Source organism: Schistocerca nitens, chromosome 6 (assembly GCF_023898315.1).
Source record: "Schistocerca nitens isolate TAMUIC-IGC-003100 chromosome 6, iqSchNite1.1, whole genome shotgun sequence".
Classification (NCBI taxonomy): domain Eukaryota; kingdom Metazoa; phylum Arthropoda; class Insecta; order Orthoptera; family Acrididae; genus Schistocerca; species Schistocerca nitens.
Window position 1 is genome coordinate 440304609 of NC_064619.1, and position 12344 is coordinate 440316952.

General features: G+C 38.6%; 1 protein-coding gene across 1 annotated transcript in view; it reads right to left on the reverse strand.

Annotated features, from left to right (window-relative positions):
- The window catches only part of LOC126262931 (protein madd-4-like), a 469727-nt gene that overhangs the window by 19448 nt on the left and 437935 nt on the right, over positions 1-12344 (reverse strand). The window contains exons 21-23 of the mRNA XM_049959860.1: positions 9301-9487; positions 4192-4337; positions 1663-1810 (exon numbers count right to left, since the gene is read on the reverse strand). Of these exons, the coding sequence (XP_049815817.1) occupies positions 1663-1810; positions 4192-4337; positions 9301-9487 (481 nt within the window). The remainder of the gene's footprint in view (positions 1-1662; positions 1811-4191; positions 4338-9300; positions 9488-12344) is intronic.

Consider the following 12344-nt stretch of genomic DNA (forward strand, 5'->3'; position numbering starts at 1 on the left):
AAGATTTCCCCTTCACATTTATTCTCCTCATCCTCACAACAGGCAGGTTCAACTCATCCTGAGGTTTGAGTGATATGCACTGCCCTTCTAAACGTTCCAAACTATCTGAGTCAAGTTACTTTCATTCTTGCAAATCAAACTCAGGGTCAAGCTTCCTTCTTCCACTTTATTGAATATCTATCCTTTGATACATGATCTTTATTCACCCTTTCCATTTTCATTGACAAAAACACTTAGGAACTTTCAGATATTTTTTTTCTTTTCCTCAGATCATATATTTTATCCAGACTCAGTCCACTGGTCAGTAATTGCCTTGTGTTGATAATAGCAGCTTCTGCAATGAAAATATTCGATCTAAATTCTCTGACACTACAGGCCTTTTTTGCACAATCAAACTCCCTAAACATTCAAAAGGAAGAAAAATGATTAAGATTTAAAACTTCATTGATAATTTGTTCAAGTTAAAGATGGGAGCACAAGTTCAGACTGTAGAAGGATGGGGAAATAAACTACCCGTATTTTCTTTTTTTTTTTCTCAGCTGAACCATCCTAGCTTTTGACTAAAGCAAATTACAGAAACCCAAGACTATCTGAAACAGTATGGATGATAAGGTTTCTAATCTCAGTCCTACCATATGCAAGTCTTGTGTCAAAATTTGCAGATGCACAACTTTCCACTAAGATTTGATGTGACCTGTCAGTGCTTTACATTCTCATGACACTTGACTAAGTCTATTTGAGCCTTAGCATCATGTTCTTTCCTCCTTTCCCTCAATTGCATGTGTTGTTTTCAAAGTTGTTTTCTCCTCAACAGCTGCAGTAGATCATCTGTATAAATTAGTTACTAAGACTATCACTCCATCTGCAAAACTTCCTATTCTTTCTAAAAATTATCATGCTAAATATTCTTCACAGGTATAACACAGTGTGTGTGTGACAGACAGATACAGGTCCAATCGCACACCTGTTACAATCTCTGCTCTTCCTCATTATCCAGATAGAGTTTAAAGATGTATCTTCCGTCCATCCAGTAAATCTCTTTGATAAGGGTCATCAACTTTTCCCATTTGACCACATCAAATGTTTTTACAGGCAGCTAGGAATTTTCTGAAGATGAACCTTCCAATTTCGCTTACGTATTTGTTTCCACTCCCTTTTCTACTCCTAAATTGGTCCTCTCCCAATGCTGTTTTATACTTTCTAGTTGTCTCCTAAGCACATATGACACAACTGTTTCTTTGTCAGATATCACATTGACATTTCTGTGGTTGCAACATTTCCTGGCACTGCACTACTTCTTTAGGAAACAAACCAGATTGACTATAAATTTCAGGCATTGTCAAGCAATGTGCATCTGTTGACAATTCATCTTTCTGAGTCTATTTTCTTAAATAGATGTATAGCTGTCACCTCCAGTTCCACTCCACATCCTTTAAGCTTTGATCCATGTCGCTTATAGCTCATACTCAATTCTACAAAAGCAAAAAAAAAAAAAATTATAGATATGTACTTTGAATGCAGCTTCTATCATAACTTTTAAACATTTCTATAAAAGTATGTAAGAACTGGATTTACTAAGTTACTAGTACCAGTCCAGCTAAACGGCATTATGGCTATTTTAGGCAACTGTCCATTGGGATTTCAATGAATATATATACTTACTTTGAGTACAAGGTGGTCCTTTGCACATCTTCATGACAGAAGGGCGTGGTTGGCCACGACAGGCATTGCCTGCAGGCTTCTTTGTCCCATACCAGACACATTGGAGTATACGATACTTGATACCCTGCATCTCACAGGTTGCCGTGCACTGTTCCCACATTAACAAAAATACAAGAATGCATGCAGCAAAGCAAAAGCATCAGAAATGAATGTTAACAAGCAAAAATAAAAAATATTTTTGAAATGATTGTATTTTAAATTTATGTTACATAAAACAGAAACATAACTGAGAATTCCAGGATTAGCTCTAAATACTTAAGTCAATCTAATTTCAAAAACACAACACAGAGATACAAAAATTTTATATTATTTTACATTTGTAAATACAAATATAAGGGTGTTACAATAAAATGTTTGTGATCTTCATTAGGAACCTTCTAGTTCAGAAGTTAATGACACTATCTCTTTTGTATAGTACAGTTCATAATACACGTAGTTTTTATATGCTGATAAGACCAAAGTTTACAAGTCTCTTACCAGATATCTCACATGCAATAAAGACTGTGTTAAGGATATTTTGGGACATTTTAATCATCTATATAAATTCGTACTTATAACATTTTTTTGTTAAATATGATACAAGTACTTCCTTTAGTAAATTCATGTTGTGTTCCATTTCCTGGGAAAGAGCCCCCCCTCGCCCCCCTTCTCCCCACAAAGGAAATTTGAAAAGAAAAGGGAGTGATAGTGATGCTTTAACCTTCAGTTAGTTTCACTGGTATAATATGAATTTTCAAACCAAATATTCTCTACTGGCATCTAATATAATTTCCACATTCTTGCAGAACATTGAAATGAAATTTAAAACATAACAGCAAAAATATCATCAAACTAATTACACAAAAGAAATTTTTGTTTATTTCTCTAGATTCTAGTATGAGTTTTATAAGTAATTATTAACATGTGAAATATGAATATATGTAATCAAGAGATGAATGGCTTATTCTGAGCTATCAACAGACCTTCAATGTTTGTCCAGCTGTTTTTATCAGTTCCAAAATATTGCTTTTGACTGGCTGAAAGACAATAAAGCATATGTCTACACTGAAAACACCAAATATCATCCTCCTGAGTATGCTTTGAAACCTAAGGGCAGTGACCGTACTGCCATGTTCATTACTCAATTAAACGGAGTCCAGATCTCCTCCCCCTCCCAATAACAGTGCAACTGGACTTTAGTACAGGGGCTCGCTCTCCAATGAGTATTTGGCAGGATTTTCCATTCACTTACATATGTATCCCTCCTCTGTTCAATTTGTAATTTGATCATCGCTCTATTTGTATCAGTGCCTGAAACTATTTTATCTTATTTTATCTTATCCATCCTATACCTTGACCCCACTCAGATCCATCTTTGGTTTTCTTTATCTTCCTATTTCATTTACACCATCTAATTCCTTCAGAGTTCTGTTTTCTTCTTTGATGTGTTAAATACCAGCAGCTCGTTATTAGCTGTGTAATGTGAATTTTGTTTCCTAGTGTATTGTTCTTTTCATATTCTTTACTGCAGTTTGACCTTCTCTTGATCTAACATTAGGAACAATTTTTCCTTTCTTGTCACATTCTATACTACTTCTCCCATCATTTTTTCGGTTTCTTATATTTACAACTAGCCTCATTCGGAATATTTCTAAAGAAACTTGATGCTACAGATTAATTCTGTTTTTAAATCTGTTAGCACTTTAGTTCTTGTTTTAGTAATACTTGTTTTCTAGCAATGTGTAAATTATGCACTCTTCTTTTGCTGAACTATTGTGTGTTTGAAAAGCTCAAAACTTAGTCTGTTGTTTTAACATATTTTAAATGTGGTTCTGTGCCACACATTATTTATCTGCAGAAGAGTGGTTGCCTTTCCTCATTTTTTGTTTAAATGAATTTTATCTATATTTTCATGTAATAATGTTGTTTGCCACATTTCAGAGAGAGATGAAAATGAGCAGAAGGTTCACAGCTCAACCTATGTGATCTAGAAAATGAGCTGAAAACAATTTCACATTTGCCTAAAGTAAAATAATACGACATGCAGATTGAATTGACATCTGCAGTTGAAACCAGTGCATTGTACATTGCATTATCTGGATGTACCATATCACCCTAGAGCAACCCACATGTGAATATCCACAGATAAACCGTAATGACATCTGTTGATGGTCACATGAATAAGCAGGTGCTCAGTGAGTTTGCTTGTTCAAATGCACATACTGTTGTTCACACTGAAGTTGCTACATAAGGTATAAATAAAATTAAGAGAGACAAAGATAGCAAAAAACAGCAACCATGCATTTCAACAAACTGTCGTGCTATCACATGCCCTTGCCACACATTACTGTGAGCGTGCTCTGATAAAAGTAATGAAAGAGAAGCATTTAAGTAAAACATTGCAGATAGTCTCTTAACACAAATTTACCATATCCATCTTTACTTATTTCAAGCAAAAATTAATGAAACAGAAGGTTAATATGGACTTACCTCAGACCATTCACCTACCCTCCAAGTTCCTTTACACTTTTCATTGTGACATTCTCGTCGTTGAGTGGGTTTCTCAGCTTCACTGCAGAGACCTTCAACTTCTGTACCATTGCTTAGTAAGCATGCTACCTCCCTGCGTTGCATCGCTATGGATAACAAAATGTCATAAACATATTACAGTAATGGAATATTGCTTCACAAAAGGAGAGTTGGGGGTCCTCTGCTGACAAATTGGTAAAATATGGTGTTGCTTAAAGTAGGTTTGGTAACTGTTTTGGAGTTCAGGGTAAAAATGTGTCTCCAGAATGTGTGTGCCTGGGAAAGTAATACGATTTGACCCAGATGTCCAGTGACTTCGAAGTTTTTGCCTGGGGTCAGCAATTTAAGCGTTGGTAGGCATATCTTTACTGGATTAGATAGTAAGCTACTTGCCACTCTTATTGTTTTGTTAAAATGCGTTCGAAATACATTGCAACCTATATTGCTACATAATTATATTAAAAATATGATTGAATCTGTTCAAGTAATATATTCGCTGATTTCTTAAGTAATTCTATCCAATGTAATATGATACTCATACTCCATTGGGGTGGGGGGGGGGGGCAGCTATAGCCCCCATAGCCGCACCCCCTTGCCACCGCCCCTGAAAGAATATGACAATGCAACTCTCATCTTCTTCAAGAACATAGAAAAACTACTCCTCACTGGCTTTGAAAACTTTAAATCCCACATTAAGAAGACCAATGTTTTATTAAATGACTCAGTGCATCAAAGAAAATAATACCTTTGTGAAAATATAATGCAACTGGATGGAGAAAATAATATAATTACCAAGCAGTGGCAGGAGAACACACATATAAAGGTATTGAAATCTGAAAGCTTTCTAAGACAGTGGCTCCTTCTTCTGGCACAAGGGTTGAGGGGGAAGGAAGAGGGCTGAAGGAAAACGACTGGTGAGGTAAAGCCTTCTTCTGGCAGCACTTTAGGCAGCAGTCAAAGATGAATTGGTGCTGCATAATTCTATGGAAATCTAGTAAATATTATCTAGGGGAAAACACACACATTGTTCAGGAACACATTACAGAGCATCATCTCCCCCAAACCAAAAATCCACTAGTACCAAATACTCTATTTCTGCTCATCATTCAATGTACTATAAAGCACTGAAAATTGTGGCTTATACTTTGAACTTTTGAGACTTCATCATTAATGAATCAGTGGAAGTAAGTGTGACTGGGAAAGTTCTGTGTTTTGTGCAGCTGACCTCTTGTTGTGATTTTACAGAACAATGATGCTCAATCTGATATTCATAAATGGAACTTCCACCAGGTAGGGCACTCAGGACAATGCACAGACTTCCAGCAGAGGAGCCTGTGCTCAAGTTATGCCTGAGCATTATGCTGTCAGAGTCTTAAATAGAGCAGCTTAGCATATCTTTGCCAATAAACATCTGAAAATGGCCATAAAACCTTGCACCAAAATATTGTGGCAGAAAGTTATGGATATCCAGCAGCATTCCAAGTTTTCTATTAACTGATCCCTTTTTTTCGAAAAGTTGTGCCATAAATTATTTTATTGCTTATTTGCTTCAGTACCTAATCATCAGGTATCTGATCAACCTATCTAATCCTCAGCGTTCTTCTGTAGCAACACATTTCAAAAATATCTTTGTATGTAGTTGTAAACATGAATAATCACAGATGAAATGCTGTTATCTCTGACTGCTCTGGAGTCATAAGACATATTATTTTTCTCCAAAGCTAAAGAGAAATAGATTCAGGAGAGTAGATCCGGAGGTATTGAGGAAAAGTGACTGACACACTGAAAATCACCCAATGTAAGGTGGGGGGGGGGGGTGTGTGGAGGGAGGGGGGGGGGGGTGGCCACGAGAGAGAGAGAGAGAGAGAGAGAGAGAGAGAGAGAGAGAGAGAGAGAGAGAGAACGAACCCCCAAGTGTGGAATATGAAACTTGTTGCAAGAAAATACAGAGTTATTTGTGCACACCTACAGAGTATCAGAATATGGATGTGTATCAGCTACAAAAGACGTGATAAATACAAACATGTATGCACAACAGCAAGATTGCAATACATTTAAGCTTTCAGCCAAATAGCCTTCTTATCGAGTAGAAACACATACACATATTCATGGAAGTACAGCTCACACACACATGACCACTATTTCTGGGCACTGAGGCTGGGCTGCAAGCAACTGCACCTGATGGGAGAAGCAATCCATGGGTGGTAGGTGTAAGGAGAAGGCTGGGGTGGAGAGGGGATGGCTATCAGGGTAGAGTTGGGCTAGGTTGTAGTGCTGCTTGTGGGAGAATGCAGGGATGCAGTGGAGACTCGAGAGGGATACTAAGTTTTTTTCTGGGGGCGTGGGGGGGGGGGGGGAGGGGGAGGGAGGGAGGGATTGGGAAAGGAGAGAAGTAGAGGGGGAAAAGACAAGTGGGTGCACTGGTAAAATAGAAAGCTGTGTAGTGCTGGAGTGGTAGTAGTGAAGGGGATAAGTGGGTGAAAGGCAGAGACTAGCAAAGGAGGAAGCCAGAGGAGTTAAGGACTATATTTTAGGAGAGTTCCCATCTTTCCTACCAGCACCAGCTTTTCTGAATTGCACAGGTGGAAACACTCTCTGCAATATATCCCACATTCCCATAATGCCCCTGGGCTTAATTTTCATTAATCTTTGTCCTTCACCCACTGATCATCTTTCCTGCTCCTGCTCCAGCAGTACACTGTCTTCTATTCCACCAATGCATCCACAAATCTTTTTCGCATCTACTTCTCTACTTTTCCACTGTCCCCCTCAAACTTCTTTGACCGCACCTAGCAGCCCTACCCTGCCCCACCACATCTCTGCATGCTCCCACAAGCTGCAAAACAGCACTACACCCTCCCCCACCCCTACCCTGCTATCCCTCCCCGTCCTCAGCCTGCCTGCTCCTTACCCCTAAAACCCATGGATTTCTTCTTCCATCAGGTGCAGTTGTTCGCACTCCAGCCTCAGCGGCCAGAAACAGTGGCTATGTGTGTGTGTGTGTGTTTTTTCTGCTTGAGAAGAAGGCCTTTTGACTGGAAACTTATATATATATATATATATATATTTTTTTTTTTTTTTTTTTTTTTTTTTGTGGCTGTCTGCACCTCAACATCTCTTCTGTATGGTATATGTATATGTATTGTTGTTATCCCATTTTGGATTTCCCATTGTTTGTTTAAACAAACATGTAGGGATGCTAAATCAATTATTCAGACTGGTAAAGTGATAAACATTAAGAATAAAATGGAAAAACTGGGGGTGCACAATAGTCTTGATGTCAGTTGTTTACTAGATGTGCAGTTATAGTCTTCCACTTATGGATTTGATAACTTTTAATTATGTGTGACATTAACTTTTCAGTTACTGTGCATTTCGGCATTAAACATACATCTATAATGTTCCTACAAATTACCTGTGGATGAATAAACCTCAAGTAAACATCAATCATCAGTGAGGACTCATCTAAGACATAAAAACAAAAATAAAAAGTAGACATCAGTCTCCTCTCTGTGATGTAAATAATCTCACTAAAATTATTATGAACCACTTAGAAAAATTATAAGATTTTAAAGAAGCAAAGAACAAGGTGGCATGAGAAGTGAATACAGAACAATAAAGCAGTTGCAAGTCACAAACATAATTACAGATTGGAGCAATGAGTATTAATTAACACTTTTTCTGAGATTCATACATAAGGGAAAGATTTTGACCCGAGAAACAAGACAATGATTCATCTTATGTTAGTATACTGCAGAAATACATGTATAATACTAAAATTTCCATTGGACCTCACTGGATAACAAGAAATCGAGCATTGAAAGAGTAGTTTTCTGCAGCCAATTTGGAAATTTTCAAATCCTCAAAAAAATGGAATATTGGGAGGAATAAGTATTAATGGAACATATCAACTATCTTCACTGATCTGATAAAATTGTTCTGTCTGCCCCTACACTTTGACAACTGTTGTGACTCGCTGATCATTCGAAGCGCCGCCACGCAATTATGCGCGTCCTCTACGTGCAGCCAGCCGAGCAGCTGCTTGTCAACTTACTCTGTGACTTATATGTGTTGTGTCGTTCTGAAATATATTTGTTAAACTTGATGTTATAACAACAATGACATTGGAGTTGCAGAACCATTTGATGAGTTTTTGTATTTAGAGCAGCTGAAGATGAGGGCTGGATGGAGAGAAGATAAATACACAGGAAAGTAAAAATGCTCTGGAGTGTGCTTGGTAAACTAAACATGGTTTTCACAACTAATTTCTGAAGTGTATGAGAGTAAAATTTTCAGAGATTGTGTATTCACAGTTTAGACTTAATGACAGTGTGACATGGATTTTCAGTGTTAAAATCATTCAGAAACAGAAGCTTGCCCAGTGAAAGATTGATGTACATTGGAAATTATTAGGCGAATCAAGACAAATGGAACCAAAGAACAAACTGGAAAGTAAGATGTAATTATAACCACAAAGGGATCATAATGATAAGAATATGAAGCCACATGAATGAATGGTAGCCGGACAAGCAGACGTATCTTTTATATATATCCCTGAAACCATAATCCATGGAAAAGTCTATAGGCTCCTTTAACAAAACTGACATTAAAATAATTGATGGTCACAACACATACATTGACTGAAAGAAAACAGCATAAAAGTTTGCAGCGAACTGAGAACACCAAATTATTTCCTATCAAACAATGGAAAATCCAGGATGGGATGTAACAATATTATGCAAAAGATAGTCGCTACTCACCATATAACGGAGATGCTGAGTTGCAGGTGGGCACAACAAAAAGACTGTCAGAAAGTGAGCTTTTGGCCAACATGGGCTTTGTCGAAAATTTAGAACATACATACATACACACACACTCACACACATGCAACTCACTAGTGTGTGTGTGTGTGTGTGTGTGTGTGTGTGTGTGTTTGTGTTTGTTTGTTTTACTCTAGCTCGTCAAAGGATAATTTCAGCAAGCAAGTTTTCTATCTTTTGTGTGTCCCTATTGACAACTCTTCTATGTGTATTTTATAGAAAAGAGGCAAATAATTTATATTTCCATTACCCTTATTCCATGTAAAACACCGTGAATCCTCACAAGAAGACCAGCTGCTGGTGATCCACTGTGGACATTCTTCAAGTCCACATTGCTGAGTGAGAGGAGGTGTTGGTAGACCAGCATCTTCACAGAGATTGCCTTGCACATTCTGAGTGTTGTTATTAAGTCGCACCATACAATGTGCAGTTCTTGTCTGTAAATAATTGAAATGAAGAAAGATATAAATAAGTCAAATGGAATCTAACCTGTATCATAACATCTATGGCAACAAACAAAATACTGATATAGGCACTGATTTTGTGAAATAAAATACAGATCGCTGAACAGAGGAGTAACAAAATATCAACCACATATTAGCAATATGACCCTGTTTTGTAAGAACCTAATTCAAAGGACCTACAGAAACTAAAAAAAAAAAAAAAAATTGTTGTTATGGATTCTGGTTTTGACAATGCAGTTTTTATCAGCTTACGTTTCTTGATATTACATGTCTAAAATAAGTGATTTTCATAACATATTCATTTCTGCGAGCCACTAATGGGAACACTAATGACTTTTTGACACTTGTTGGGCAGCCACTTAAATGACACTTTGTATATGATCAGAGTATGGGAAACTTTATGGTGGCTTTCACATCTACTCATCAAGCAACACACAGAAGCCATTGAGCTGCAGACAGTTCCATTGCAATGGGTGGCTGCTGTGCCATCTGGGGTGGTAGTGGCTCAGCAGTCATTGTTACCTTTACATCTTTCAGGCACACTATGACATGGCAGAGTCTCTGAGACAACTACAGTGTGTAGATAAGTTCATTCATTCCACTTTTATTTCCTGCGCTACCCTGTAGGTTTTTTTTAGTTTCTTGCCATAGATTGACACATGGTTTGGAAATAGAACACCAAATTACTTTATTGGAAGATTTATGAGAAAACTCTGGACAATGACAAGGGAATGATTCATATGAAAATTGGATAGCTTTATATATTGAAGAATTTGAATCGATCATTTCAAGAGATGGATGATGATGTCAGTAATGAATACAGTAAGTTCATTGACTTAAAAATGTTTTACTGTAAAATTTTCAAAAAGATGTTTACATTAAATGTAGTATTAACTATCTTTCAAAAGACTATATTTTAAACATCCATCAATTTATGACAGAGCCAGTAATCTAATATTATGTTCCTTGCATTACTTGCTGCAATTTCTCTAATCATTCAAAAGTACTGGAAGAATTTTTCCCGATTTCTATGGACATCTTGACATATGATAGGAAATACACCACACTTGTTCCTTTTTACAGTGATTGAGAATCCACTGGGTTATGTACCTCTTTCTTCTTTTTAAATGAACATAAACTAAAACCCACACCAGCATTTGTTCATGTTCCATTTGACTGGAACTGTTCTAAGGATATATATATATATATTGATGTACATTGGAAATTATTAGGCGAATCAAGACAATATATATATAAAAAGAAAGATGATGAGACTTACCAAACAAAAGCTCTGGCAGGTCGATAGACACACAAACAAACACAAACACACACACAAAATTCAAGCTTTCGCAACAAACTGTTACCTCATCAGGAAAGAGGGAAGGAGAGGGAAAGACGAAAGGATGTGGATTTTAAGGGAGAGGGTAAGGAGTCATTCCAATCCCGGGAGCGGAAAGACTTACCTTAGGGGGAAAAAAGGACGGGTATACACTCGCACACACACACATATCCATCCACACATATACAGACACAAGCAGACATCTCACAAGCAGACATATTTAAAGACAAAGAGTTTGGGCAGAGATGTCAGTTGAGGCAGAAGTGAAGAGGCAAAGATGATGTTGAATGACAGGTGAGGTATGAGTGGCGGCAACTTGAAATTAGCGGAGCTTGAGGCCTGGTGGGTAACGGGAAGAGAGGATATATTGAAGAGCAAGTTCCCATCTCCGGAGTTTGGATAGGTTGGTGTTGGTGGGAAGTATCCAGATAACCCTGACGGTGTAACACTGTGCCAAGATGTGCTGGCCGTGCACCAAGGCATGTTTAGCCACAGGGTGATCCTCATTACCAACAAACACTGTCTGCCTGTGTCCATTCATGCGAATGGACAGTTTGTTGCTGGTCATTCCCACACAGAATGCATCACAGTGTAGGCAGGCAGTTGGTAAATCACGTGGGTGCTTTCACATGTGTTGATCGTGTACACCTCCCGGGTCACAGGACTGGAGTAGGTGGCGGTGGGAGGGTGCATGGGACAGGTTTTACACCGGGGGCAGTTACAAGGATAGGAGCCAGAGGGTAGGGAAGGTGGTTTGGGGATTTCATAGGGATGAACTAACAGGTTACGAAGGTTAGGTGGACGGCGGAGTGGGGAGGATTTCATGAAGGATGGATCTCATTTCAGGGCAGTATTTGAGGAAGTCGTATCCCTGCTGGAGAGCCACATTCAGAGTCTGGTCCAGTACCGGAAAGTATCCTGTCACAAGTGGGGCACTTTTGTGGTTCTTCTGTGGGGGATTCTGGGTTCGAGGGGATGAGAAGGTGGCTCTGGTTATTTGCTTCTGTACCAGGTCGGGAGGGTAGTTGCGAGATGCGAAAGCTGTTGTCAGGTTGTGGGTGTAATGGTTCAGGGATTCTGGACTGGAGCAGATTCGTTTGCCACGAAGACCTAGGCTGTAGGGAAGGGACCGTTTGATGTGGAATGGGTGGCAGCTGTCATAATGGAGGTACTGTTGCTTGTTGGTGGGTTTGATGTGGACGGACATGTGAAGCTGGCCATTGGACAGGTGGAGGTCAACGTCAAGGAAAGTGGCATTGGATTTGGAGTAGGACCAGGTGAATCTGATGGAACCAAAGGAGTTGAGGTTGGAGAGGAAATTCTGGAGTTGTTCTTCACTGTGAGTCCAGATCATGAAGATGTCATCAATAAATCTGTACCAAACTTTGGGTTTGCAGGCCTGGGTAACCAAGAAGGCTTCCCCTAAGCGACCCATGAATAGGTTGGCGTACGAGGGGGCCATCCTGGTACCCATGGCTGTTCCCTTTAATT